The sequence below is a fragment of the Erpetoichthys calabaricus genome, chromosome 4 (genome assembly GCF_900747795.2).
Source record: "Erpetoichthys calabaricus chromosome 4, fErpCal1.3, whole genome shotgun sequence".
NCBI lineage: Eukaryota > Metazoa > Chordata > Cladistia > Polypteriformes > Polypteridae > Erpetoichthys > Erpetoichthys calabaricus.
Window position 1 is genome coordinate 265,616,460 of NC_041397.2, and position 24,778 is coordinate 265,641,237.

Here is a 24,778-nt window from a genome sequence, read left to right on the forward strand (position 1 = left end):
TTAGTAAAAGAAGAATTACAAGTAAAATCCATTTCCTTACAAAAAACTGCAACTGCATTGGTTACTCAACTTCCTTTAAAGCAAGCCATAAAATGGCCAGACAATGTGGAGCTGTGCATATTAGGCCAACTGATATTACTAAATTAGTGATTTTTTATTTTTATTCTCACACCTTCTCCATGTGTAGTACAATACACTTTTTCACTTCACTAGCAGTACCTTGTGTTTTTTTTTTTACTGTATTTGGTGAATTCTATTATGCTTTTTCATGATATTTTGGATTTTTGACCCCTTTGCTCTGTCTTTGACCATTCTTGGAATTTGTGTTGTGGAATCAACAGAGAAAATTGATAATGGTTTGGGGGGATCCACCCCGTATATTGTTGATAACAAACAAAATGAACTTTGAGACTGAGTGATCATAAAGGACTGAGTCAAAATAGTGACTGATCAGGAGGTTGGAGTCCTCAGGGGCTTATAGGTGCAGGACAGGAAAGGGTGGGAACTCGGGCAGAAGTGAGGTCTGCAGGAGGGCGTGTCACAGCACAGGAAGTGGGTGGAGTCTTAGCTGGGCTTTCCTGCTGGTGGTCTGTGGCAGAGGGAGAAAAGGCATTAGTACCATTCGTCAACAGTCAGTTTACTCTTAAGTAACTTAAGCCCTTAGACTGCCTCCCATGCACGCATGTGTGACAGTGTATTGGGAATTGTTTGCATTGGCTCTCCTTTGTTGTTTCAGGCAACTTGTGGCTGACCCCTCCCTATGCTGCCCCAAACAGATGCACTGTTACTAAAATACTCTGTATTTTTCACATCAATGCTATTCCTGTATGTAATGCCTTACAACATGTTGGGAGTCACAGCTTGAATTTTTCATCTGCTAAGCAGAGGTTAACAAAACCAATTTACTTGGCATTTTGACATTGGTGCTAAGGTAGTTAATGGCTTAGAATAAAATTCCTGCTAAAGGGTCAGGTAGTGCAACACTAAAGTGTAATGTTAGGAACAATGTCGCAGTTGCCTTTTAATAGTTTGCTAACTTGCAAACGAAACTACATTGTAGCTGCACTTGTCAATGGTTTTCAAATTGCTCAGAATACTGTGGTTCAAAATACAGCTACCCAGAAAGGCATTCCAGCAGTTAGTATGACTCGTGAACACAATGTGTGCATAAAAACTCCACAGTCCAAGTGTCTTCATTTTAAATGTTTTAGTGAAATTAAAAAGAAACATTTGATAATACATACACAAAAAAGTAAAAAGTTATTGCCTGCAATGTTCTGTTTATGGCTTAAGTGTCTAGAATAAATTTCATAAAGTTTCCATCTGTTATCACATACACTAGAACCTGTGTTTGATCTACATACTGTACATAACAGTCAGAAAATCAGTCTGAAATCATTCTATTGTTTAAATATAGAAATAGAGCAGAGTATTAAGAACATTCCATTAAACTGTTAGCTTATAGGGAGTGAACATTATCTTCCATTTCCTATGTGAAACTTACATTCTATTCAAATTAATCAAAAACTTTTGTAAATTTACTATTAAAATTAATTGAAAGATTTGGCTCTTACATACATAATAGAGTTAGTATAATAATTTTTGACAGATTTAAAATATTATATGACTTTTTCAAAGATTAAATGATATTAATTATTTTGCAAAACCATTCCATGATTTCCATGACCATGGCAACCCTGAAGAAATCAATCAAAATTGAATCAACGTGGTTTCAACCCTACCTGGGTATTAGGATCTCCGCTCCTTAGCTTTGACAAAACAGCAACTGCCATAAAATATTCTTCATTCCTTAGAATTCTTTTTTGCCCTTCACAAGCAGGATTTGTTTTAATCCTAGAAAACATAAGCCACAAGTTTACCAGTGACAGAACATTCAGATCTGTCTCAGAATAAGAGCCTTGTACGAAAAGGCACCTGTAAAATATTGTTAGTTCATATTAAAAATTTAATTGGGAAAATCTATACCTGTTGGTTAGCTCAGTTTTGTTCTCATTATACCATAGAACCTTCTTCTGACTTGAGAAATCACCACGTGAACACAATTAACTATAATTAACTTTGCACATATTTGAGCCCCAAACTTGATTAAAATCACAAGTAATTGAATCCCAGAAAACACCACAAATGCATAGTACTACACAATACAAGCAAACTTATGAGTAGGAGTCCCAAAAACACTTCCAAAAATATCATTTTATTTCCTATCACAATCCATCTAGATAGAAGGGCAAGTGCAGGGTCTTTAAAAAGTTTTGTTCTCTCAAAATGCTGTTACACTGTGAACCTCCAAAGAACACAAAAGGCATAAAGGAGTAGCTGACAGCAAAGGCAATCAAAAGCGAAAAACAGAGCAGAAGGTCAAAAATCGAGAAAATTATGGTAAGCATAAGCACAGCAAAAACACAAGTAAACTTGCCGCTCCCTAGCACATCTGACATCAATCACCAGAAACTGTGGGAGACCCTCCAGACTGATAGGATGGAGGGCAGTTCCTGGCAAAGATTGGGGACTACCGACAAAACACATGGAATATATCATGGCCAGAGACAACAAATTAGACAATAAACAAAAAAGTAATGCTAACTTACCTCAAGGACTCAACATTGAACCAAAAAATGAAGAAAACAAGACTTTAAACCCAGCCAGGGGAGGAACCCTGGCTAAGATATAACACTGACAGAGTGTGGATAGGATGCTGCTGTGAATAATGCAGACTCTGGAACTGAGGGCACCTGGGCTAGAGCTACTTTAGGCCTATTGTACACTCTTCTATTCCATGTCACCTATTGAGGAGAGTTTACCATTGCTGGACAGTAGATGTGTGTCGTTCAAGCATACCTAAAAGAGCTGAATTGTGACAATAAATCACTCTGGAACTGATTATACTACATGAAAAAAATGTATCAAATCAAAACATTACTTTATTTTTTAAAGAACTGAGAGCAATGGTCACAATATGTACTTATTAAGCTTGCAAGACAAATAACATTTGACATTATACATTTTCTGTGAGATGTGTACTCTATAAGAAAAATACTGAGAAAATGGAAAACGCTGCAGAGTTGTGGAGGTCTCAGTAATTCAGATTATGTAATATACTGTAAGTAAGCTGCTGTTGTTGAGCATATACTGTATTACAGAGAAATGATTTCAGGGTGGCAGGTCTGATTGAGATAATCTGATTTATAATTTTGAATGTTTCTTGTTAGTAGAAATTTATTAAGTCCATATTATGAAGAGGCAATTTTGCTTTTAGGTTCTTCAACCAATACAAAGTAATTATTCATAGCAAGGTTTAATTTAATTTAATTTTAATTAAATTAAATTTGAATCAGTACTGTAATTATTAATCTTTGCAATATAATTGAACACCAATCACAAGCTTCCTGTAACATTTCCTGTGGTAGTGCCTACTGCAGTAATCTCTGTGTATTATACAGTATATATAGGTAAGTTGCATAAAAAACCACTGATATATTTTTATTGGGGCCTTTCTCAACATGAAGTAGAAGACTTCTGTCACTGCAGCAACTTCTGCACCGCAAAGACAGGACCTCTGAGACAATTTATTGTGCCCCTCCAGCAATTATCAAGTACTGTAGGGGTGCTTAGGGAGTGGCTGGGAGTGGATACACTGGGGCCCTTCCCATGGTCCACCCACGGCAGCCACTATGTTCTAGTAGCAATGGACTATTTCACAAAATGTCTGGAGGTTTACCCACTGCTAGACCAGGAGGTGGAAATGGTGGCAGAAGCTTTAATTGAGGGGATGATTAGTGGGTATGGAGTGCCGATGGAGTTACACTCAGACCAAGGACAACATTTTGAAAGCCATGCCTCCTAGGCTGTGTGCACAAAACCTGGCACCAGGAAAACTTGCACCACACCACTTCACCCTCAAAGCGATGAACTAGCTGAGTGCCTAATGTGCACTTTAATCACACAACTGGGGCTAGTTAAAGGGCAAGATCAGTGCAACTGGGGCCCACATTCTAATTCAATTTTGATTGTGTTTTGCTCTGTAGTGCAGGAATCTTCTAACTGCATGTCCTCTCTTCTGAAGCTTGGTCCAGAACTGTGGACTCCAACAGCTCCAGGGCTTCTTCCTGGACAAATATGGGAGCACCCAGTTTCAGAATACACTAAACAACTAAAGAAGCATAATTGATTCACACATGAGTTTGCCAGGACACAATTACAGGAGACCCGAATCACTCAGAAAAGACATGAATTTTGTATGCAGGGACAATGATTCTCAGCTAGCAATCTGGGTGAATAGCCCCAAAAAGAAGAAAGGCCGGTCTCCTAAACTGGAGAATCCCTGGGATAGCCCTTGCCAGGTGCTGGAAAGTGTGTGTGTGTGTGTTTGGGGGGGGGGGTGTATTCTACTGAGTTTAGCTGTCCTCCCTTTGGGAGGATGGTCATTTCACACCAGGATCAATTTGCTGCTCCATACAAGGGTAAGATTGACCTTGCAGCTGCACCAGATGAGAAGCAGATCCACACCAACTTGCTGTCACTCTGAGTTCAAGCACACCAGCCACCATGCATAATCCCTACAGTGGTCACATCAAATTGTTCAATAGATCTGGGCCAGAAAGCTACAAATCCAAGTCCTCCTGCAGTAAACACAGCAGTTGCTACCATCCCAAAAGAGTCAAGGTGCCAGATATACTGTACTTAACAGCCAGGTTTGAAAATTTTGTGTTACCCTTGGGAAAGTGGACTTAGGATAGGGAGTAGTATAATCATGACAATATTTATAGATATATTGACTAATAAGGAATTTTATATTTCTAGAACATGTTCATGTAAAAACCCCATCACACTACATGTATTTGCCTTCAAATTTCAGTGATAGCTTTCTTTTACATAATGTTTGCAAATCCATGACTGACAGTGGTGTTGTTTAAAATCCCCAGAAACTCAGTCAGACCAGCCTGCTATTCTCCCTAAAAAATGAAACAGGATTTAATTACTTTATTATTTGGGCTTTGGGGAAATGCCTCGTCTCAGTCGAATATAACACCTTTTGAGATCCCCTCAGCATGGAGTTTGATGGCTTATGTTAAACTCGGGTGACCATATTTTGGGTTTCAAAACACAGGTTATTTGATTGTAACATGATTGCTGCAGTCAGTTGTAAAGCCACAGTAAATTATAAAGTATTATATATCTTCAGGTGCTTTTAAAGCTGTTGCAACAGAATGCAATGCAATTAAAGTATTAATGATTGCTTCTGTCTTTTTGCGACCTCATGTCCATTAATGGGACGCTTGTCAAGGCGGGTATGCTCTATTAATCTATAAATATTGTAATGCTTAACCTTGCGATTTGACTAAACGCTTGCAGTTGCAACACTCTGCATTAGCTGGTCTCATAAAGGTCAGTCAGTCATTTTCCAACCAGCTGTATCCTAACACAGGGTCACAGGGTCTGCTGGAGCCAATCCCAGCCAGCACAGGGCGCAAGGCAGGAACAAATCCAGGGCCAACCCACCGCAGGACACACACATACACATACACCAAGCACATACTGGGGACAATTTAGGATCGCCAATGCACCTAACCTGCATGTCTTTGGACTGTGGGAGGAAACCCATGCAAACACGGGGATAACATGCAAACTCCACGCAAGGAACGCAAGCGTACCCGAGTCTCCTTTCTGCGAGGCAGCAGCGCTACCACTGCGCCAGCCACTCATAAAGGTGTCTGGCATATTTCCTGATGAGCGCTCTTTTAATATGAGCTTAGTAAAGTCGCTGACTCTTTCATTTGCCACGGACACGTTCCCAGCTGAACAGACCGTGAATACAACTTTCGAATAATTGTGTAAAGCTCGAAACCACGCTGAAAATTAAATTTTAATAATGGATCATTTTACAGTGTAAAACTGTTAAATAGCGAAGGCAAACAACAACAGTAAAATGTTAAAGGGTAAAGCTCTGTTTCAGTAACACAGAAGTTACGATATTTGCATAAGGAAACGCCTCTTTACCATATAGTTCCTGGTGACCCATATACCTTTGCACAGTAGAGAAAAAAAATAAAGTTAGCAGACTTATTTTTCCCCGCGTGCTGATGGTGTGTTGAACGAATGGAAGCTGATTTATGATATTGGATAAGCTGGCACACCTGTAGGACATACACCACAAAAGCATACTTCTGCACCAGAAAACGTGCCATAATTTCCTTAAACATTTAATTCTTTTCAATGCATATAATTAAATGATACAACACGTTTGCTATTGGTTGTTGTTACTTTATTAATACAGACTGTTTAGTGGTATTTGATCCTGAAAACATTTTCTGATGGTTTAACGATTGGGGTGTTTAGAGAATGGATTTCGGGTTATGGTTAAACGTTCACTTCTATTGTAATGTATTGAAATGAAAAAAAAAGTTATTTACTATAAAGGTATACAGTAGACTGCAGTGGACTGGCGCCCTGCCCGGGGTTTGTTTCCTGTCTTGCGCCCTGTGTTGGCTGGGATTGTCTCCAGCAGAACCCCGTGATCCACCGCAGGGCATGCACACATACCAAGCAATTTAGAATCAGTCCACCAAACATGTCCCCGGACTGCAAGGAGAAAACTGGAGCACCCGGAGGAAACCCACGCTTCCCATACAGACACTGGGAGAACATGCAAACTCCACGCAGGGAGGACACATGAAGTGAACACGGGACGAACTGCGAGGCAACAGCGCTACCACTGCGCCAACATGCTGCCCACTGATGAACCACTGCTCTTTATCCCGAACAAAAAATTGGTGTGGATAGGATTTACGAAGTTCTTAAAATTATCCGTGATTTCGTTTTGCTGGTTACTCGCACAAGCATACGACAGCATATTTTACTTTATTCCACGCATTACCGTTTTATGTTTTGAGCGTGAATGCGGCGTAAATTATTACTGTGTGGAAGCGAGAACAGCAAGCGCGCGTGTTGTGAATTTAGAGCCAGAAGACAAGACAGAGCCGGCTTATGCTAGGACTCCAGACATAAGTGACAAAGATGCACAAATTAAAGTGTAAATTTACAGACAATGAAAATAAATACTTTAATCTCTTCTTTTTCGCCATCATTTCCCATTTCGTTGTGCGACTTAAATAAGTCAGTTAAAAAAGATATGCGTTTCCGATTCGGCGCAACATTTGGGAAGATAGATCTGTCAGGTGCAAGTGACCGAGAAGCTCTTGTTCACTCTAAAACGCACCAACTGCTGTTAAGGGAGAGAGCTCAGTAAAAGTGACAGACTGTTTTGTGAGACCATGTGAAACAGAATACTGCAAATGCAGGTCGTGATGGTGCTAAGCATCACAAGAAGTACCTGAGGGGCTGATTAGCAGGTAAAGTTTGCAGCCACAGGGAATACCAACGTTTGATTTGTTTCATTATGTTTTAAAATAGATGAATTTTGTAACCCGTGAAAACTTCCTCTGAGTTATGATGATGATAACTTGTTTTCTTTTTCCTCTGATTTTAAGACGTGCTTGTATGAAAAAGAAAATAAAGCTAATTTAAAACTGAGCTATCTTTTTTCTCATTTTGCCTAGGGAAGCATAAATAATTCAGCCGATTAAGTTTGATTAAAAACTAAGAAGTTTAAACTGTTCAGATTCATCATCAGGCAAAAGCAATTAAGATTAATTACTTGGGAGGCATCACCCCTATTGGAAAGCCAAAAATATGGTCACCCTATAGGATTTTTTTGTTTTTGTTGTTATTAATATTAATTAATAATTATCTTCTGTAGATGTACACTTTCGTTTGGGCATCATTTGCACTTAAGACCTGGTGTTAACGCGGCTCTGCCCTCTCAAATGTGACATGCAGGCTTTTCTAACTCCTCCGCGTTTCCTAGCAATGAGCAGAACAAAATCCCTGGCAATTTTATCAATTTCTTAATTTTTCAAATCGTCGAGATTAATAGTCTATGTCTTAAAAACTGGATTTCTGGTCACTCTAAAAACGCTAATGGGTCAAATGAAAGAACTGCTCATCCATTTCGTTTACTTCACCAGCTTGGTGAAACTTGCTTTTGCAAACGTAACTGGGCAGAACTGTCCATCGCTGCGCAAACTGGCACAGTGATAAAAGTCAGACGTTGAAATCCTTCTCTCTAATTCAAGTCATAGCAATGAACAGACACTACAAATTGTTATAAAAAATCCACTGTGCTTTCCTGAAATTGTGCTCTTGTTAGCTGGATGGAGTGCTGCACTCGTTTTTCACTACCCTACAAAGAGAAACTGACGTCCTCTGGATTTTTTTAAATTATAAGTGTACTGTATTCATTTAACAATACAATACAGGTGTAAGTAAGTATTTTATACATTGTAGTGATATTACAAATAATAACACAGAAAATGTCATATTCAAGTAGTTGCGTAATGCCAGAAGAGTATTAAACTGTATAACAAAGAGACAAATTTGATTTTTTTAATATAATAAAAATTGCACAACACTTATAGCCCACACTGCATAAGATTTTAATCAAAAACCATAAAATACCTTTTATACCCAGAGGAGGATTTGGAACTGTTGTCTGTGTTCATTTTATCTTCGTTTTTTCCACAACTCGAAGATGTCCACAGGTGCAGGTCTTGGGCCACTTTCTTTACAGCGAACAGCAGGATATAACGTACACTCACACACCTCACTAGTTTCTTCCCTAAGTAATTTCGTCAGTTTCTTGAAGGCTTGTGAGAAGGCAGGTGAGAAGGGAGAACATCACACAGATGAAGCGAAACCACGCCTGAAAAAAAAAAAACTTTTAAAGGGGCGTGCTTGTCTAAAAATAATGAAAGTCGCAATTTAAAACAACACCGCATTGAGAAGTAAATAAAACCATAAACTACACAATGAACAATAAGTCCGAGTGACGTCATAAATTAATTACACTTTGCCATATATATATATATATATATGTGTGTGTGTGTGTGTGCGTGTGTGCGTGCGTGTTTTTATGTATGCTGCATGTTGTTTTATGTGTGTCTTCTATTGGTAATGTTTTATTGTCAACTGAGTACACTGGGCAGTAAACTTTACTTGATTTGCACTGTGCTGCTTACGGGATTTGACTCTGAGGAGTCTTGAGCCTTTGAGAGTGAGCAGTGCCTGAAGTGGAAACAAGAAAGTGCCAGTACTCTTTGTTTTTGTAGGTGTCTTGCTTCTCTTCCAGAATGTGTTGTAAATTTGACAAGATTTCTTTATAGATCAGGGTGGGATGGCATCCTCCCTTCTCCCTTTGGAAAACACTGGTTGGTCCCACTTGGAGGTCACAGCTGGCACTATGCTACTATTTATGTGAAAAATGGAATAAAGTCAGGACGCTGTACTAGTGTGTACTGCCTGCTTGCCTACTTCAAGTCCTGTTTGTGGGAGAAGGAAGATGTCTCAAGGATAGTACTAACAAGCAAAAGCAGGCAACTGTCTGAAGAGAGTGCAGTTTCTTATTTTCTGGTGACAGAGGTGGAATAGTCCAAGGATACCTTAATACCATGGACAGAGTTTAAGGGTTTGCCAGGAGTGAACTCCACATCAAAGGATGCACATTGTTACTAAAATAAATCTCAGATAATAAGTATTTTTTCATCAGTTTTTTAAGATTGCACTTAATGTATAATGTACAGTATATATGTTAATATTCAACTAATTAGGGGCACCATGACACAATGGTAGTGCTGCTGCCTTAAGGAGTCCAAGGGTAGTGCCCTGTGTGTTCTCTGTATGGGTTTGCTCTGGTTTTCTCCCACAGTTCATAAATATGCAGGTTAGGTGAATTGGCATTGCTAAACTGTCCCCTGGTGTGTGTGTGTGTGTGTGTGTGTCTTCAATCTGCAACAGGTAGTGCCCTGTCAAAGTGTTGTTCCTGCCTGCACCTGTTCATTGCTGGGATAGGCTCCATCAACCCCTGCCATGGATAAATGGGCTTAGAGTGTCACGAACTACGGTGTTTCTTAGCACAAAGTCCCAAAAACTGTTGGAAAAAGCTTGACAAGTGGAAGGATCAACCTTCAGCTTGTAAAACATAAAGGGCAGACAAAAATCTTTATAAAATAAGATATATTTTCAGAAAGGCTCTGCAGCATGAGAAGCTCTGAAGAGCCCAAAAGACCAAGAAGAAGTTGCTTTAAAAAAAAAGCAATCCAAGGCAAAAAAAGTCCCAAAAACACAAATCCAGAAAGAGAAGTCAAAAATTCAAACAGTCAATAATAAAGAAACAATAATCACAAGAACTCACCAACAGCACCACACACAAAGTACCAGAAGGGACTGTGTGTTTCCTCGGCCTTTATATGGTTGAGGGTAGTCTCTTGATATAGATGGACAGGTGGAACCACCCATAAAACACATGGAACATAATAGAACAAGCATAATCACAAAGAAATTAAATAATACACAAAACTAGTAAAAAACACAGAATTATCCAAATAATTAGCAAAAGTAAATATTTTGATAAACAAAAAGAATCAAAAATGAACAAAAAGTACAGAACAAAAGAATTTAAACCCAAACCAGATTATTATCTGTCCTGCCACAAGCAACCCTCACTTTCCCGTTGCCTACCCTTAAAACAGATAGAGAAATACTCCATACAATTACAGATTAGTTTATCGTTTCAGCTTTTGCTTGAGAGAGATTAGTTCAGCTTGTATATTTTGCCTACAGTGTTTTCTTCTTTTACACATTGATAGATGCACCCATCAGCAAAACAGATTCTCAGCAGTCAGCATGAGTGATTGAAACGGTAGTGTGCATGGCTGTGGCTTAAGCCTGCCTGTACAAACAGTACCACGGTGGTGTGAACAAATCTCTAACAAACTTCACGCAGTTACAAAATATATAAAACAAAATGTCTTCTGTCTCTTTGATGAAGCAAATAAAAACAGAGAATGCTCAAACTTTCAAATCAGTTAACTAAGTCTTACCCAATTGTTGCACTATTGTTGCAACAAGAAAATGCTTAATTTATCACAATTTAAGTACTGTAATGAACATGTTGATGTATAGTAGCTGATAGACTGATTGATTAATTACTACAATTAATCACACAGATGCAGATAATGCTCCTTGTTGAAAGTGAATATTCAAGTCTGAAGTAATCTGAAGCTGAGAAAGCGATGTACAAAACAACTGGTCTGGCTGAGTGAAGGCTTCAAGGTGATTAGAGATTTTGGGACTGAGTGACTTTTAGATACAGCTGTGGGACTGATTCTCTTAAATTATTTTGGACTAAGGTGATCACAGATTAGACCACCCAGGACACCAGGGTGTCTTAAATGAACAACAACAACAATATTTATTTATATAGCACATTTTCATACAAATGATGTAGCTCAAAGTGCTTTACAAGATGAAGAAAGAAAAAAGAAAAAATATAAAAATTAGGCAATACTAATTAACAAAGAATAAAGTAAGGTCTGATGGCCAGGGAGGACAAAAAAAAAAACAAAACAAAACAAAAAACTCCAGAGGGCTGGAGAAAAAAAAAAAAAAACAAAATCTTCAGGGGTTGCGAGTGAGACAGTGAGACAGTGAGTATCTGCTTCTGTCGGGTAATACCAATTATTACACTGATGGCAGAAGTGGGATAGATCAATAATAATTTAAAAAAGAGAAAATTATGCTTCTCAGGTATGTGTATTTGGAAGCAGGCCTGGCCAGTTGTTTTACCTGAGACTTTTAATAGTATGGCTTGAGAGTTGTCTGGTTGGTCAGAACAGTTTGAAGTGGCAGTTGAGGTGAATGGATGAAGGTCTGAAACTTAAATCACTGTGTCTTTTGCTATGTGGGAGAACAAGAGTTATAAATAGTGGGTATACTACAAAGGATAAAGTTAAATTTTCAAAAACGTAAAGCAGCCATGACAAAGTGTTTAAAATCCTGTGAGAGCAATGAGTTGAATAGGGTTTGTTTCATCCAGGAAGCGATATCCCCAAGAAGTTGTCAGAGAGTTTGATAATACCTTAAGACATTTGGTTGATAAAGTGTTTCCATCAGTTGATTTTGCTACCTAAGAACTTTTTAAGTAAAGACAACTTTATTGCTAATTTTGCAAGGACAGATGTGTGTGTTCAGTTACATATTGCTGAAGTGAGCACCTTGGAAAAGGAACAAGACTTTAGGACATATGAACTAAAAGTCTTATAAATAAAGTCTCTTTAAATTACTGTTTAATACATTCAGAGGACATTAAAGCCTATCAAGGGGATTAAGCTTTTTGAACACTCTAATCAGGAAAGAACTTTGACTGTTTGAGGAAAAGCCTCTGATATACTGTGTTAGGAATGTGGGTGCAATAGGTACATTATGAAAGACTGCTTTTATTTATTGGGAAACCAATGGGGGCCGGTAGGGGAAGTATATTGCCAATCCCCTTATTTTAAAGTTTGGACTGAAGACAGTATCTTCTGGTTGGAAGAATGGAACAGGTGTGCATGTTGTAGCTAAAGCTGGTGGAACAGCTTTCCCTTTATTGATTGATACAGTGGCACAAGAGTTGTTTCTCAGACATTTTGCTTGGAGGCTACCTGGGGGTGGGTCTAAGCTTATTAATTATGAAGAATGGGTGGCAAATGGATATGAAACATATATTTTAGGGAAACGATGAACAGTTTGTCAGTTTGAAGTATTGGCATAGGTTGTAAAATTTCTAGCTGCTGATATTGCATCCAAAGAGGTTTTATTGGGGACTGATTTTTTTTGCAAGCATTTGGAACAGTTATTAATTTAAATAAGTTTAATTTTTAATGCAGACATTTCAGTGTGTTGGGCAAGAAGCTTCCTCTACAATTTTTATAGGATCAAGGTCATCTTTTGTCAGTGACGGTGTATGAGGGTGGTGTTCCCCCTAGGACTGAAGTGCTTATCTTTGGCTGTAATGAAGGAGATTAAAAAGAATATTGAAGGCATGCTTGAGTTTTCTTTACATGGGGATGTTATGGATGCAAGAGTGGTCGTTATGGTATAGAAGGGATTGTTAGCTATTAAGAGTGATAAATGCCACTGATAGTCCAATGGCAGTGAGACAAGGGATGACCCTTGGTTGGAAGTAGGGTGGCAGCTGAGGTAGGGCAGTGTGACAGAAGCTCTGATTGGACTATTAATTATATGGTTGTAGAGTTAGGACTGTGAGAAAAAGGGGTTTGGAATATATGAGATACAAGCTATCAGAAAGTTTTTACATGCTATTTTTTCGGTGTTTAGTAGGACTGATGCTGACTTGGGGAAAACCCACCTAGTTTTACATAAGATTGATATAGGTACAGCAAACCTGTTAAAAATGGCACCTAGATAGGTACCTCATCACCTCCATCACCTGTGCAAGAACCGAGAATTATTCAGCTATCTGTTAGTTCTTGGGTTGCCCCTGTGGTTTCTGTGTATAAAAAGAAAGGAGGCCTTTGCTTTTATGTAGACTATTGCAGGTTAAATGATGCTAAATGATGTTACAAGGAAGGATGCTTATCCATTGCCAAGGATTACTAATGCTTTAGACCATTTGGCTAGTGCCAAGTGCTTTAGTACACTTGATTTAGCTTGTTGTTACTAGCAGATTGAGGTGTCCCCTAAAAATAAGACTAAAGCAGCCTCTGTTACAAAACAAATGGTTATTTGAATTTAATGTTTCTTCTACAATTTCAGGCACAATAGGCCCTCAGCACTATGAACTGGACAGGCTTCCCTCCTCAACAGCTGGAAGGATATAACCGGAGAGGAAGAGAGGTGGTGGGCTACCAGAATCTAGCGACAGACGTAGTTGAATTGCTAATTGATTTGCTATGATTGCCAAAGTGCCACCTGCTGTTCCTATTGTGGAAATGGCTTCAACTCAGTCTGTTCCCATTGATGAGATAGTTCTAGTTTTGTTAGCTGTGCCTGTTGTGGAATCAGTATCAGCTCAGTATGTTCCTGCTAATGAGACTGTTTCAACTGTGTTACCTGTTGCACAAATGATTCCAGGCTGGCCTATTATTTCATCTATAGAGAAGTCCTCAGTTTTGACATTTCCCACTGCTGAGAACAATTCTAATATGATTCTAACTTCTTCAGAGGCACTACAGTCCCGACCCCTCTGTGGTCATGGAGGCCACCATTATGGATGAGTGATTATGTGTTTTATTAGGAAGACTCGAGAAAGAGTTTTTCATTTTCAGGAAGAGGATAGTGTAAAGAACTTGTTGATCTGGCTGACAGACTGATTGAGTAATTGAAGTAATTATGCTGTGTCACACACGTGTGCATGGGAGGCAGCTAAAGGGCTTGAGTGACGGCAGTTCTGAGGCATGCCAGGAGGTGGCAGAATGCACTGACTCTTTTTCTCTCTTGCCTGCAGACCATTCCTGGGAGATTCCATCTGGCTCTCTTGACATCATTTCTGGGACCGAGCCAATGGAAGGAGACCTTACTGGCTCCGGCCCCTCTGACGTCACGTCCGGGCTCGAACCAATGGGTAAAGAACACGAGCCTGATCCTTATGACCACACGTCCTGTTTTCCCCTTTAAAACCCTGCCCTTTTTCCTAATTCCTCAGTCTTGTTCTGGACTCAATTGTATGCACATCAGTGCTGTTATTTGCTAAGAAAACGACTTTGCAGCCAGGATACCATATTATACGGGTGGCTGCCCCAACCCTTTATCTGTGTATGTCTCGTTTTTGTGACAGCTGCATATAATATTCCTTGCTGAAGGAGAATATTTAAGGATGGGTTGCAAGTTCTGAGGGTGAAGGACACGTTATTTGAATATGAAGAGATGTATGATAAAGTGATCTGGCTGAGCTGAGGCTTCCAGACAATCAGAGATTTTAGTGCTGAGTGATTTTTAACTACAGCTGTGGAATTGATCATCTTAAATTACTTTGGACTAAGGTGATCACAGATTGGACATTCATGGACATCAGGATGTCTTAAGTGAAGTTAAAATTTTAAGGATGGACAGCAAGATTCCATGAAGGGAACATCCCAACTTTCACTGAAGAAGGGAAGTTTGGTTTTAATTGGTTTGTGTGTGGATGTGTGAGAGAGTGAAGTGTATTTTAGACACACTGTGGGATGGATTGATTAAAATGTGGGGTGGTTTTAAGTAAGTCTGGAGTGTCTCAAAGATAGGTGTTCTGTGATTGTGAAACTCATAGTTGATGTTTTATTCTTTTATTTAAGATTGTGGAAGTGATGATTTTATTATAATAGTTTATTCTTATAATATATATACCTTATTATATATAATAAGTTATATGCAACATTTTGTGTTTACTTAGTAGGTCATTAGTGCATTTTTTATTCTCTTTAGAGAGAACCTTGTTGTCAAAAGGAACCCCAAGTTCTTATTAATAAAAAGGGTAATTTAAAGGGGGTTTATTGTATTTGACTGTTAAGGCACATGAATTTTTCACACTGAAACCAGGCCCAACCTGTGATAAACAGAGGTGGCAGAGTGAGCATCTACTTCTGTGTGTCAATTCCAGTTATTACAATATTCAGACAAACATTTTCAAAGCCAAATGTAGTTAGACCTGAACTGGGACTCTTTATTTCTCTTTTTTTATTTGAATGTATTAAAAGCATGTAACATTCCATACAATCAAGTCAAAGTTAACAAAACTAAATTCAAATCAACCTCCACCCATGAGAAAGGGCGAAGACCAACAGCCAGAGTAAAACTTTTGAGAGTAGTAAAGAGAGACAGGAGTCTTTCTCCCCAATATAAATGCTTATTCTAAAATGTTATAGATTAGATCCTGCCAGGTTTTAAAAAAAGTTTTTAATAGATCCTCTAAGTGAGAATTTGATTTTTTCCAATTTCAAATAGTATATAATATCAGTTACCCACTGACGTAAAAGAGGTGCGCTAGGATTCTTCCATTTGAACTGGATAAGTCTACGTTTCATTAGTGAAGTAAAGGCAATTACAGTTAGTTTGTCCTACTCCACTTTAAGCCCATCTGGAAGTACACCAAACACAGCTGTTAGTGGATTAGGAGAGATTTTGACACCAAGGCTGTCTGATAGGCATTTAAAAAGTTTTGTTCAGAATGATGTTAATTTGGTATACACCCAAAACATGTGACCCAGAGAGTCTGGAGCTCGATTGCAACGTTCGCAGGTTGGATCTTGCCCTGGAAACGTTTTGGACAATTTAAAGCAAGATAGATGTGCTTGTTAAAAGATTTTAAGTTGAATAATTGAATGCTTTGTGTATATTGAGCTAGAATGAATTCTGTGTATGACTGCTTCCACTCCATTTCTGAAATGTTTTCCCACTGTACTCTGGGATCTTTAAAAGGAAGGAACTTTAAAATGTTTGAAATATTATAGAAATGTTGTCTGAGTCTTCACAACTGACCAGTATTTCTTCTGGAATAGAAACTGGTGGCAGGTGAGGAAAATTGGGCAGATTTCATTTAGCAAAGTTTCTAATTTGCAAATTGTGGAAAAATTGTGTTGATGGGAAACTAAATTTGGATTGTAATTGTGGATAGGAAGCAAATACATTATTTATATACAAATCTCTAAATGATTTAATCCCATACATTTTCCAATCATTAAAAACTGTAAGTTTGTTAGGGTGGAAAAAGGTGGTTATCATGTAGAGGTGCCACAGAGAAAAGCTTCTCTATCTTGAAGTGCTTCCTACATTGGTTCCATATTCTAAGTGAATGAAGGACAATTGGGTTGTTAGTATATTTATGATAACTTGTATTTACTGGGGTACAAAGCAAGGAATATAAAGAAGTACTGCAGGATTTCATTTCTATTGCAGACCAAGCTAGTTTTTATTATTTTTTTTACTTTTTATAGCTTGTATGTTTGCCGCCCAGTAATAAAACTGAAAATTAGGTAGAGCCATTCCACCTTCTGTATTAGGTCATTGTAGGGTCGTCCTTTGGATGGATGGATATTTCAAATTACAAATAAGTGAAGTTATGACTGAATCAATTTTCTTTAAAAAATGATTTGTTAATGTATATGGAGATGTTTTGACATAGAAACAATTGCTTAGGGAGAATATTCATCCCAATAGTGTTAATTCTCCCTGCTAAAGTAAGATGGAGGAGAGACCATCTATACAAATCTTGTTTAATTTTGTCCATTCAAACAGCAAAATTTTGTTGAGAGAGCTTTATATTTACTTGTGATGTTGACCCCTAGGTATTTAAACTGATGTGCTATGATAAAAGGGATGGTGTCCAATCTGATGTTGTTTGCAAGAGAATTCACTGGAAAAAGCACACTTGTGTTCCAATTAATTTTGGGTCCATTTATCTTTTGAAATTCTGCTAGTACTGGTGGAGCTTTATTTCAGTCTACAATGCTGCAGCCTGATACACACACTAAACCTTCCTGTTTTTTTCGTGTCATGGGAAATGCCTGGCAAAATAACAAATACAAATAGTAGCGATATTGTACCCACCAAGCTAAAATAATCTGCTTATGAAAATTAGTTAGTCTACAAGGTATCTTATTAATATTATAGTTATATATCAATTAAAAGGGTACACCGCCCATTTTGGGAAAAATAAAATTTGGAATGAAACTCCACATAAATTTGGGGTTAGCAAGAAATGGCCTAATCCATCTAATTTTTAAAGGTATAATTCAGAGAAAAAAAATCAAGAAAATTCAAACTGCCTGTCAGTGGAATTCATGATTACCAAATTCTAAATTTAATGAGTTTTGTATTTTCCGTACAAAAACAAAAAGCATTTTTTCAGTTGATTTGCAGAGGTGATTTACCCCAGCCATAGCCAACAAAGTTCTTCCTTTAGGGATACACCTTTGGAGCCATTAATTGAATCTTGTGGTTTGTCAATTAATGGGCTACATTTTAAGATACATTAATTATCTACATTTTTGTAATTATAATTCCCAAATAAGAAACCTGATTTTTGGCTGCACTATCACATATGGGTTCATCATTACATTGTTTAATTGCCATCAGCTCACATTTTTTTACAGTACTGTGATAGAAAAGGCAAAATGTCTCAAAAATACTAGAATAGTGTCAATAGCTTTTGAAGTTTGTGTAATGCATGTTTTTAAAAGCAATATTGTGTCATATGCCATTTGACTAATAATAAATTGCTTATCAACAAAATGAATTTCTTTATAAAAATGAACCTAGTAAGTAGCTGAGCTACTAACAAAAATAGATAGGGAGAGCTAGGAGAACAGCGTCTTATTCACACAAAGTAGCTCAGATCGAAGGGAGGTATCATATTTCATTTCTATATAAGGTGTTGATAGTCTTAACAAAAATTATTCCCAAAACATTTTTTTAAATGATGGAAAAATAAAAATGTGTTCCAACGAATCATTCTTTGTAGAATTCTTAAAACAATTAATAATCATTAATGAAATTAGAATAATCCAAAAGGTTTAATACCTGTCAAATATTATTTTCAATACATCTGTTCTTCATAAGGCCCAAATGTGTCTCATCAATAACAGAGCACAGAATATGTTTTTTGGCATACTGTAGTTATGATGTAGTATTTTATTATAATTATTTAATAAACAAATAGAATGATACTCATTGGTAAATTGCAAATCTTTTTAAGTTTTTGGAATGAGTGTGATTAATCCTTGTGTCATAGTAAGGGGAAGGATTCCAGGTTCTAAACATTCTTTGAAAACATTAAGAACAAAAGGAGATACCGTAGTTCTTTTTAAAATAGTTTATATAATTCTGTCATTATCTCATCACAGTTCTTCATTTTCACAATAGAGTCAGCTATCTCTTCTTCAGTTATTTCCTTATCAATGTCTTTAGACATTGTTTTGCAGTTCTGAATGGATTTAAAAAAAAATTAGAAGCTGGTACTTTTGAATAAAGATTTATATAACCTGCTCTAAAATATCTATATATTATGCAAAGAATTTTTTTATTGTAATCTTTCCATTAATTTCCAGAACTTCAGTACTCAAGTTCTGAATTTTGTGTTTTTTCATCCAAAGGAATACATTTCTTTTTTGTGTTTTCTTATTATTATAGATTTTTGATGTAACAGGTGTTCATCATGTTCTTGGTTGAATATTTTCTTTTTAAGCAACGTAGACCAACTTTTCCATGAATATTACTGTAACAGTGTTTTTTATTGGAGAGTTGCACTGCAAATCATTGCATTTATGCTTATTGCTATATACTGTAAACATCTAAAATATTAATATGCATCCTGACACCAATATGCATCCAAATTTTTGGGAAGACCAGGAAGAATTCAGAAAGACTGTCAAATCCAAATCATAACTCAAAAAACCTTAGTTGAACAAATTGAGAAGAAGTTAATAAGGAATCTTTAGTCAGAGAAAGAATATATACACGTCTGAGCAGCAAAGAATTTAACAGACACTGTTAAATGTATGGAATTTAACAAACATAAATTCTCTTTGTAGTTTAATATTTTAATGTAGCCTGTTTGGAAAGGTAATGTTCGGTGTGGAAAGAGCGCATGAAATCAGATGGAAGGGGCTGTGGAAGATCAGGGTGGCACTGGAAGGAGACAGTGGATTTGGCTGCAGAATAGCAAAATACCTTGCTTTCCATACCAAAAACCTTTAGAAATGCATCCAAAAAATTAATGTTAGTAAGTTTTGCATTTTACAACTGTAAAATCACATGAAAAAAAACAACTTTGTGGGCATTTTCATGAAACTGACCAAAATTAAACTCAGCTGTTTAGTTCATTACTACGAAGCAGTAAAAGTGAAGTTAAATGCTATTTTTCTCTAATGTGTGAGTATTTTCCATACCTCACCTGTTTTAAGGTGTGTATCAGTGGTTTTCAGTGCTAATGTTAGGCTATGAAGCAAAACAGCCTTGTATTCTGGTATGTAATTTTTCATTATTTCTCAAAGTACTCTCTGATGAATAAAAAATTCCATGCTGTTTCCCAACATTGTTCAGATTTTTGTCACATCTTGGTTTTATATTTTACCATTACTTTACTATATTTTGGGCAATCATTGAAGATATCTTTACTTCAACCATTGTTAGTATGATTGGTATGATTGTTTGAGTCACTATGGAATACAGAATGTTCTGGAACATAATTAGATTGTTCTGGTCTCCGCCTAATCTATGGGTGAGGTGAATACTCTGCATTGTTTGTCCTAAATAAAGAATCAGGAAACAAAGACAATAATTTCTCATGCATTTTCAATTTTGGTTTTTGGTGTTTGGCTTGACTTTCCACCTGTTTTCTGGTATGTAGTTTTTCATCATTTATCAAAGTAATCTGTGCTGAATCAAAATGTCCTTGCTGTTTCTAAGTACATTATACAGATTATTGTCACATTTTGTTTTTCATTTTTTATAATTACTTTACTGTGTTTTAGATGATCATTGAATATATCTTCACTTGAACCTTTTTGAATTTGGTTGGTATGATGGCCTGAGTCTCATGTTAAGTGCCCTTCTCTCTATGACTGACCTATTTTTAATTGCTCTTGAAAAATCTCTGCCACTTGCACAACTTCACTTGATGGAAAGGTTGAAACAGCTCCAAAATTTTTGACTTTGGTTAATTTCTGAGGACTCAAGGGATTAATCATTTTTTTTGTGTTGGAACTAGTGTGCACAATAATAAGTCATGGTAAACAGGGGTCCTATTTGCTGTTCAGTGTTGGCTGAAAACTGACATCTTACTCTGGTACAATAAATTGGCTATTTAGAAACCCATGCACAAGTATCCCTGACTCAGAACTGCAGAATTACATATTTATGTTTTTAACTACAAAATATGCCCCACACCCATAAAAAGTGATTTTGTTTATTAAGTCTAAAAGGTGTTTCTAGAGAAGAACAGTAAATAATTTGACAAATAAAAGATGATAACATCAAATCTTCCTCAAGTATGTTTAAACAGATTTACATGAGGAAGGTCACTTAATATGACAATCTGTTGACATATAAATGTAAAATGCTCTCAATTGAAAGATGTGTTCCCCTTGTTAAGTACTCGTGTGATTTTGGTGCATGGTGGTGCATATGTGAATGTAAAAGATTTTTTTTTGTAATAAAAGGAGACTGTATGACCAGTGTATTTTTACCCTGGTCAAGAAGCTTCAGAGAGTGTTGTTATTCTTCTGACGTCAGTATGCTACCCAAGCGTACGCTGTTAATAGTTTTCTTACCATAGCAAGGACATTTAGTCTTCTTGTCAACACAAGCTTAGCTCACAAAGCTTTATACATTGCACTGACTTAATGGATACTTGACTAATGTCTTCTTAAGTCTGACATATTTTTTCATATTCCCCCATTTTGGTCCTCATAGACCAACTTATCATAGTTCAGTTCAATCTGAGAGACTTCAGTTAAGGTAACTGGAAGTGAAGGATCAGTTCATGGCAACAGAGACTGTAGGCGGATGGTTTTGACACAGCAGATGAGTAACATGAGGAAACAGATTATCACAGCTTTTACAACAAGAAATCTTAGTCCACAGTACAGCCTTAATCCACCAGAACAACCAAGACAAAGGTTTGGCTGTTGCTCAATCTGAAAAAGGTTTCAGTTCTGCTACTAGTTGCAGAATAAGATCTGCTAGAGTGGGGATACCTGATCAGGCATCAGAAATATAGGTGTAACGTTCAAGGCTATTGCTGCACATATGCCCCTTTGGGAGGCAAAAAGTATATCTAGTTCCATTAGGTTTAGATGAGCAATTGTCCATAGACTCACTGAGCCAGTATATATTTGTTTCAAATCAGAGGTGATGGAACTGGCAACATGTTTTTAAAAAAATGAGTCCTACTTAAATGTCTTATGGAAAAAGCTTGAGGAGTGGAAACCTGTTCAAGATTCTATTTTCGGAGAAGACTTCTCTTTTCTTCTGTAATGGGGTAGCTGTAGAAAATGATAGTCGCATGTGGTAATATATACTGTGGCACGTGGCTGGGTGTGGTACCCAGCCGGGTGCTTATAAAAGGGGCTGCCTCCCTTCATTGAGGGCTGGAGTCGGGTGAGGAGAAGGACAAGGTCTGGGAGGAGGAAAGGAGGCGGCCTGAAGAGAGAGAGAAGGCATAGTGAGAGGCCTGGACTTTGGGGGAGTCTTGGGGTTGTGTGGCACTTTAAGACTGTAAATATTAGCTGTAAAATAAACGTGTGGTGGTGTTTCAACATGTCTGGCTGTCTGTGGCCGGAGCTCGTTCCACAGTGGCATAGCCGGCAGGATGCTCCGCCTGGTTCAAAGCGGGGACCTGTAGTAAAAAATGAGTCTGTGGACGGCCTGGCGTAGCAGGGGAGCCCACCCACGTGCCGCAGGAGCGATGTGCACACAGCCCCGCGAGAGGGACTCGCCCCACGGACCGCCACCAGTCCGCAGAAGGGCCGTTTTCCCTTGGTGCGGGACAAAGACGGGCATAGCCAGAGTGCAGCGGGCTCCTGCTAGCACGTTGCCGCAGAAGGCGCCCGGGATGGCATGTCGCCTAGCGAGGCCACGCCAGGGACGTTTCCCCAGACAGACGGGACCTGGGAGATAGTAAGGATGAGATCTGGGTGGAGGCAAGGAGGCGGCCTGAAGAGAGAGAGAAGGCATAGTGAGAGGCCTGGACTTTGGGGGAGTCTTGGGGTTGTGTGGCACTTTAAGACTGTAAATATTAGCTGTAAAATAAACGTGTGGTGGTGTTTCAACATGTCTGCCTGTCTATGTCTGGAGCTCATTCCACAATACTCAATATACGTAAAATGACCCGTATCATCCCCAGTTATGAATTCTCTGGATCCACAAAATGGCAAAGGGACTATTCAAAAATAGTCCACAAAGCTGGTCCCAACCCAAGGCAAGCCTGGCCCCAGGAAAACTGGAGACTATGGGACTCTCTAGGCTTCAAAATGGATGTCAGGCTTTTAAATTCAAAAGGAATAGCCAAAATTATCAAAAGCTTTAGGTACATCTCTCCAGGGGGAAAACCGTAACAATTTCAGCAGGGATTACAGACAAGTCCTCAATAAATCATCATAAAATTGAAAATGTATTAATACAAAAATAAGAAATTATAACAAATAACTGAACAAGCAAAAAGGAGGCAAAATAATTGCCTAAAATACAATCCTCATTAAACAAGTTAAAATATATTCTGTCAAAAACTGAATTATTATACAGTAGCAAAAAGTCACAAAAAATTGGAAATCCAAAGATGCAACATTCAAAATGAGCAATCTAAACCATCAAGCACATTCAATTAGCAACAAGCAACTGCATTTCTGTTTCACCTTTATAGGCCTCTGAGCAGTCCCTCCATAGTGAAACCCACAAAATTCTTGGAACACAAGAAAACAAATCTAAGCACATCGTAAAACAAAATAATAAACAAAACTGACATAAAATATGTAATTAGACAAATAATTTAAAAAACATTAACATAAATTATTTTAATAAATGAATTGAAATCATACAAAAAAGTAATTTAAATATAAGCCAGAGGAGGAACCCTGGTTAACACATCTTATATGTAAACATCTACGCATGGAAGTGTGTGTGTCTATCTGTCTGGCCCGGAAGTGCGAGACTACAGCGTGAAGATCAAAGAAAGCAACTCTGTCATCAACGTTAAACTGCTGAGAAAAGAGAGAAACTCGCTTAGCCGCTAATACACAAGCAAGACGAGCACATCGGAAGAATGCTATACCTTTTACTTTTCCTCCTGCCGCTATTACACTAGCAAGGTGAGCACGTCAGCCAAACGAAACTTATGAAGAAAGATACACTCGCTTAGCCGCTAATACACAAGCGAGGCGAGCAAGTCGTCAAAATGAAACCTCCTAGGAGAGAGATGCCCAGAGTAGATCCTTTCAATTAGCTGATATCTCTACATTTTATTTTTTTTTCTGACAATTTCAAGTTTCTATGACCCTGGGCTTTTTACAGCACAGGCTTACACAGCTAGTAACATATAACATCCTCTGTGTAATTATGATAGGCATTCTGTCCATAAATAAAATCAACCCCAGTGAGGACCACAGGATAGTTGGTTATAAGATGGATTGTGCAAAGGTTGAGATCACTTCCAGACTCAGGTGAAGCATGAATTTCATGAGTGAAACGTTCCATTTTTCCATCAGGTGTTGATGCTAAAGCAGATGTGAAATGGCAGGTATTTTTTCAGTAATCCTCAAAAATTTTGGAAGAGATATTTATATATCAAAATAGTTCAAGGTAATCTGACAGAGTGAGTGTGGACTTTGTAAGAAAGGGATACACAGACTCAGGAACAGTTAATGGTAGTGGTAGTGGTGCAATAGTGGGCAAGTGTCAAAAAGGTGTTAGTGGAACATGCCTTTGTTGCGAGATCCAGTCTTTGAGCATATTGTCCTTGTTAAAGTAACTTGCTTCAGGGCCATTGATGGCCTTTATTGCTCCCTTAAAAGTCCTGAGGATGTGAAGAGTTGGGAAAATTGGTATCATACAGAAACATATGAATGAGGCACTAGACAACAATAAGAAATATGGACACAGGAGAGTCTATTCCAATGAGGAGTTGGGCAGATTTTCTTCAGTTCACCTTTATGTAGATAAAGGTCCTGGACTGAAAGGAATGGCAGTCCACAGTAGGTATGGTAGTACCTCTTTAACCTGTACACAAATGGATTTCAGATGTGTAGTTAGCAAGAGAAGTGCATTCTTTCAGTTAGCAAATGTAAGTCCATCAGTTTGACTTAAAGTGGGGTTGAGTCTGGTTTCTATAATGGTCAGCACATAAGACTCTGAGATAATATCTAACCTGGTTTAACATCAAGGCTAGGGGCAA

General features: G+C 37.9%; 1 protein-coding gene across 2 annotated transcripts in view; it reads right to left on the bottom strand.

Annotated features, from left to right (window-relative positions):
- Nucleotides 1-24,778, bottom strand: part of LOC114650848 (deoxycytidylate deaminase-like) — a 57,322-nt gene that overhangs the window by 24,825 nt on the left and 7,719 nt on the right. Inside the window, exons 2-3 of one of the 2 annotated variants that reach the window (XM_028800740.2) lie at nt 8,536-8,779; nt 1,743-1,854 (exon numbers count right to left, since the gene is read on the bottom strand). In XM_028800740.2, the coding sequence (XP_028656573.1) occupies nt 1,743-1,854; nt 8,536-8,579 (156 nt within the window). In that variant the 5' untranslated portion in view covers nt 8,580-8,779. Of the gene's footprint in view, nt 1-1,742; nt 1,855-8,535; nt 8,895-24,778 lie in introns of those variants that run through there. The other variant, XM_051926774.1, reaches the window with a different exon arrangement.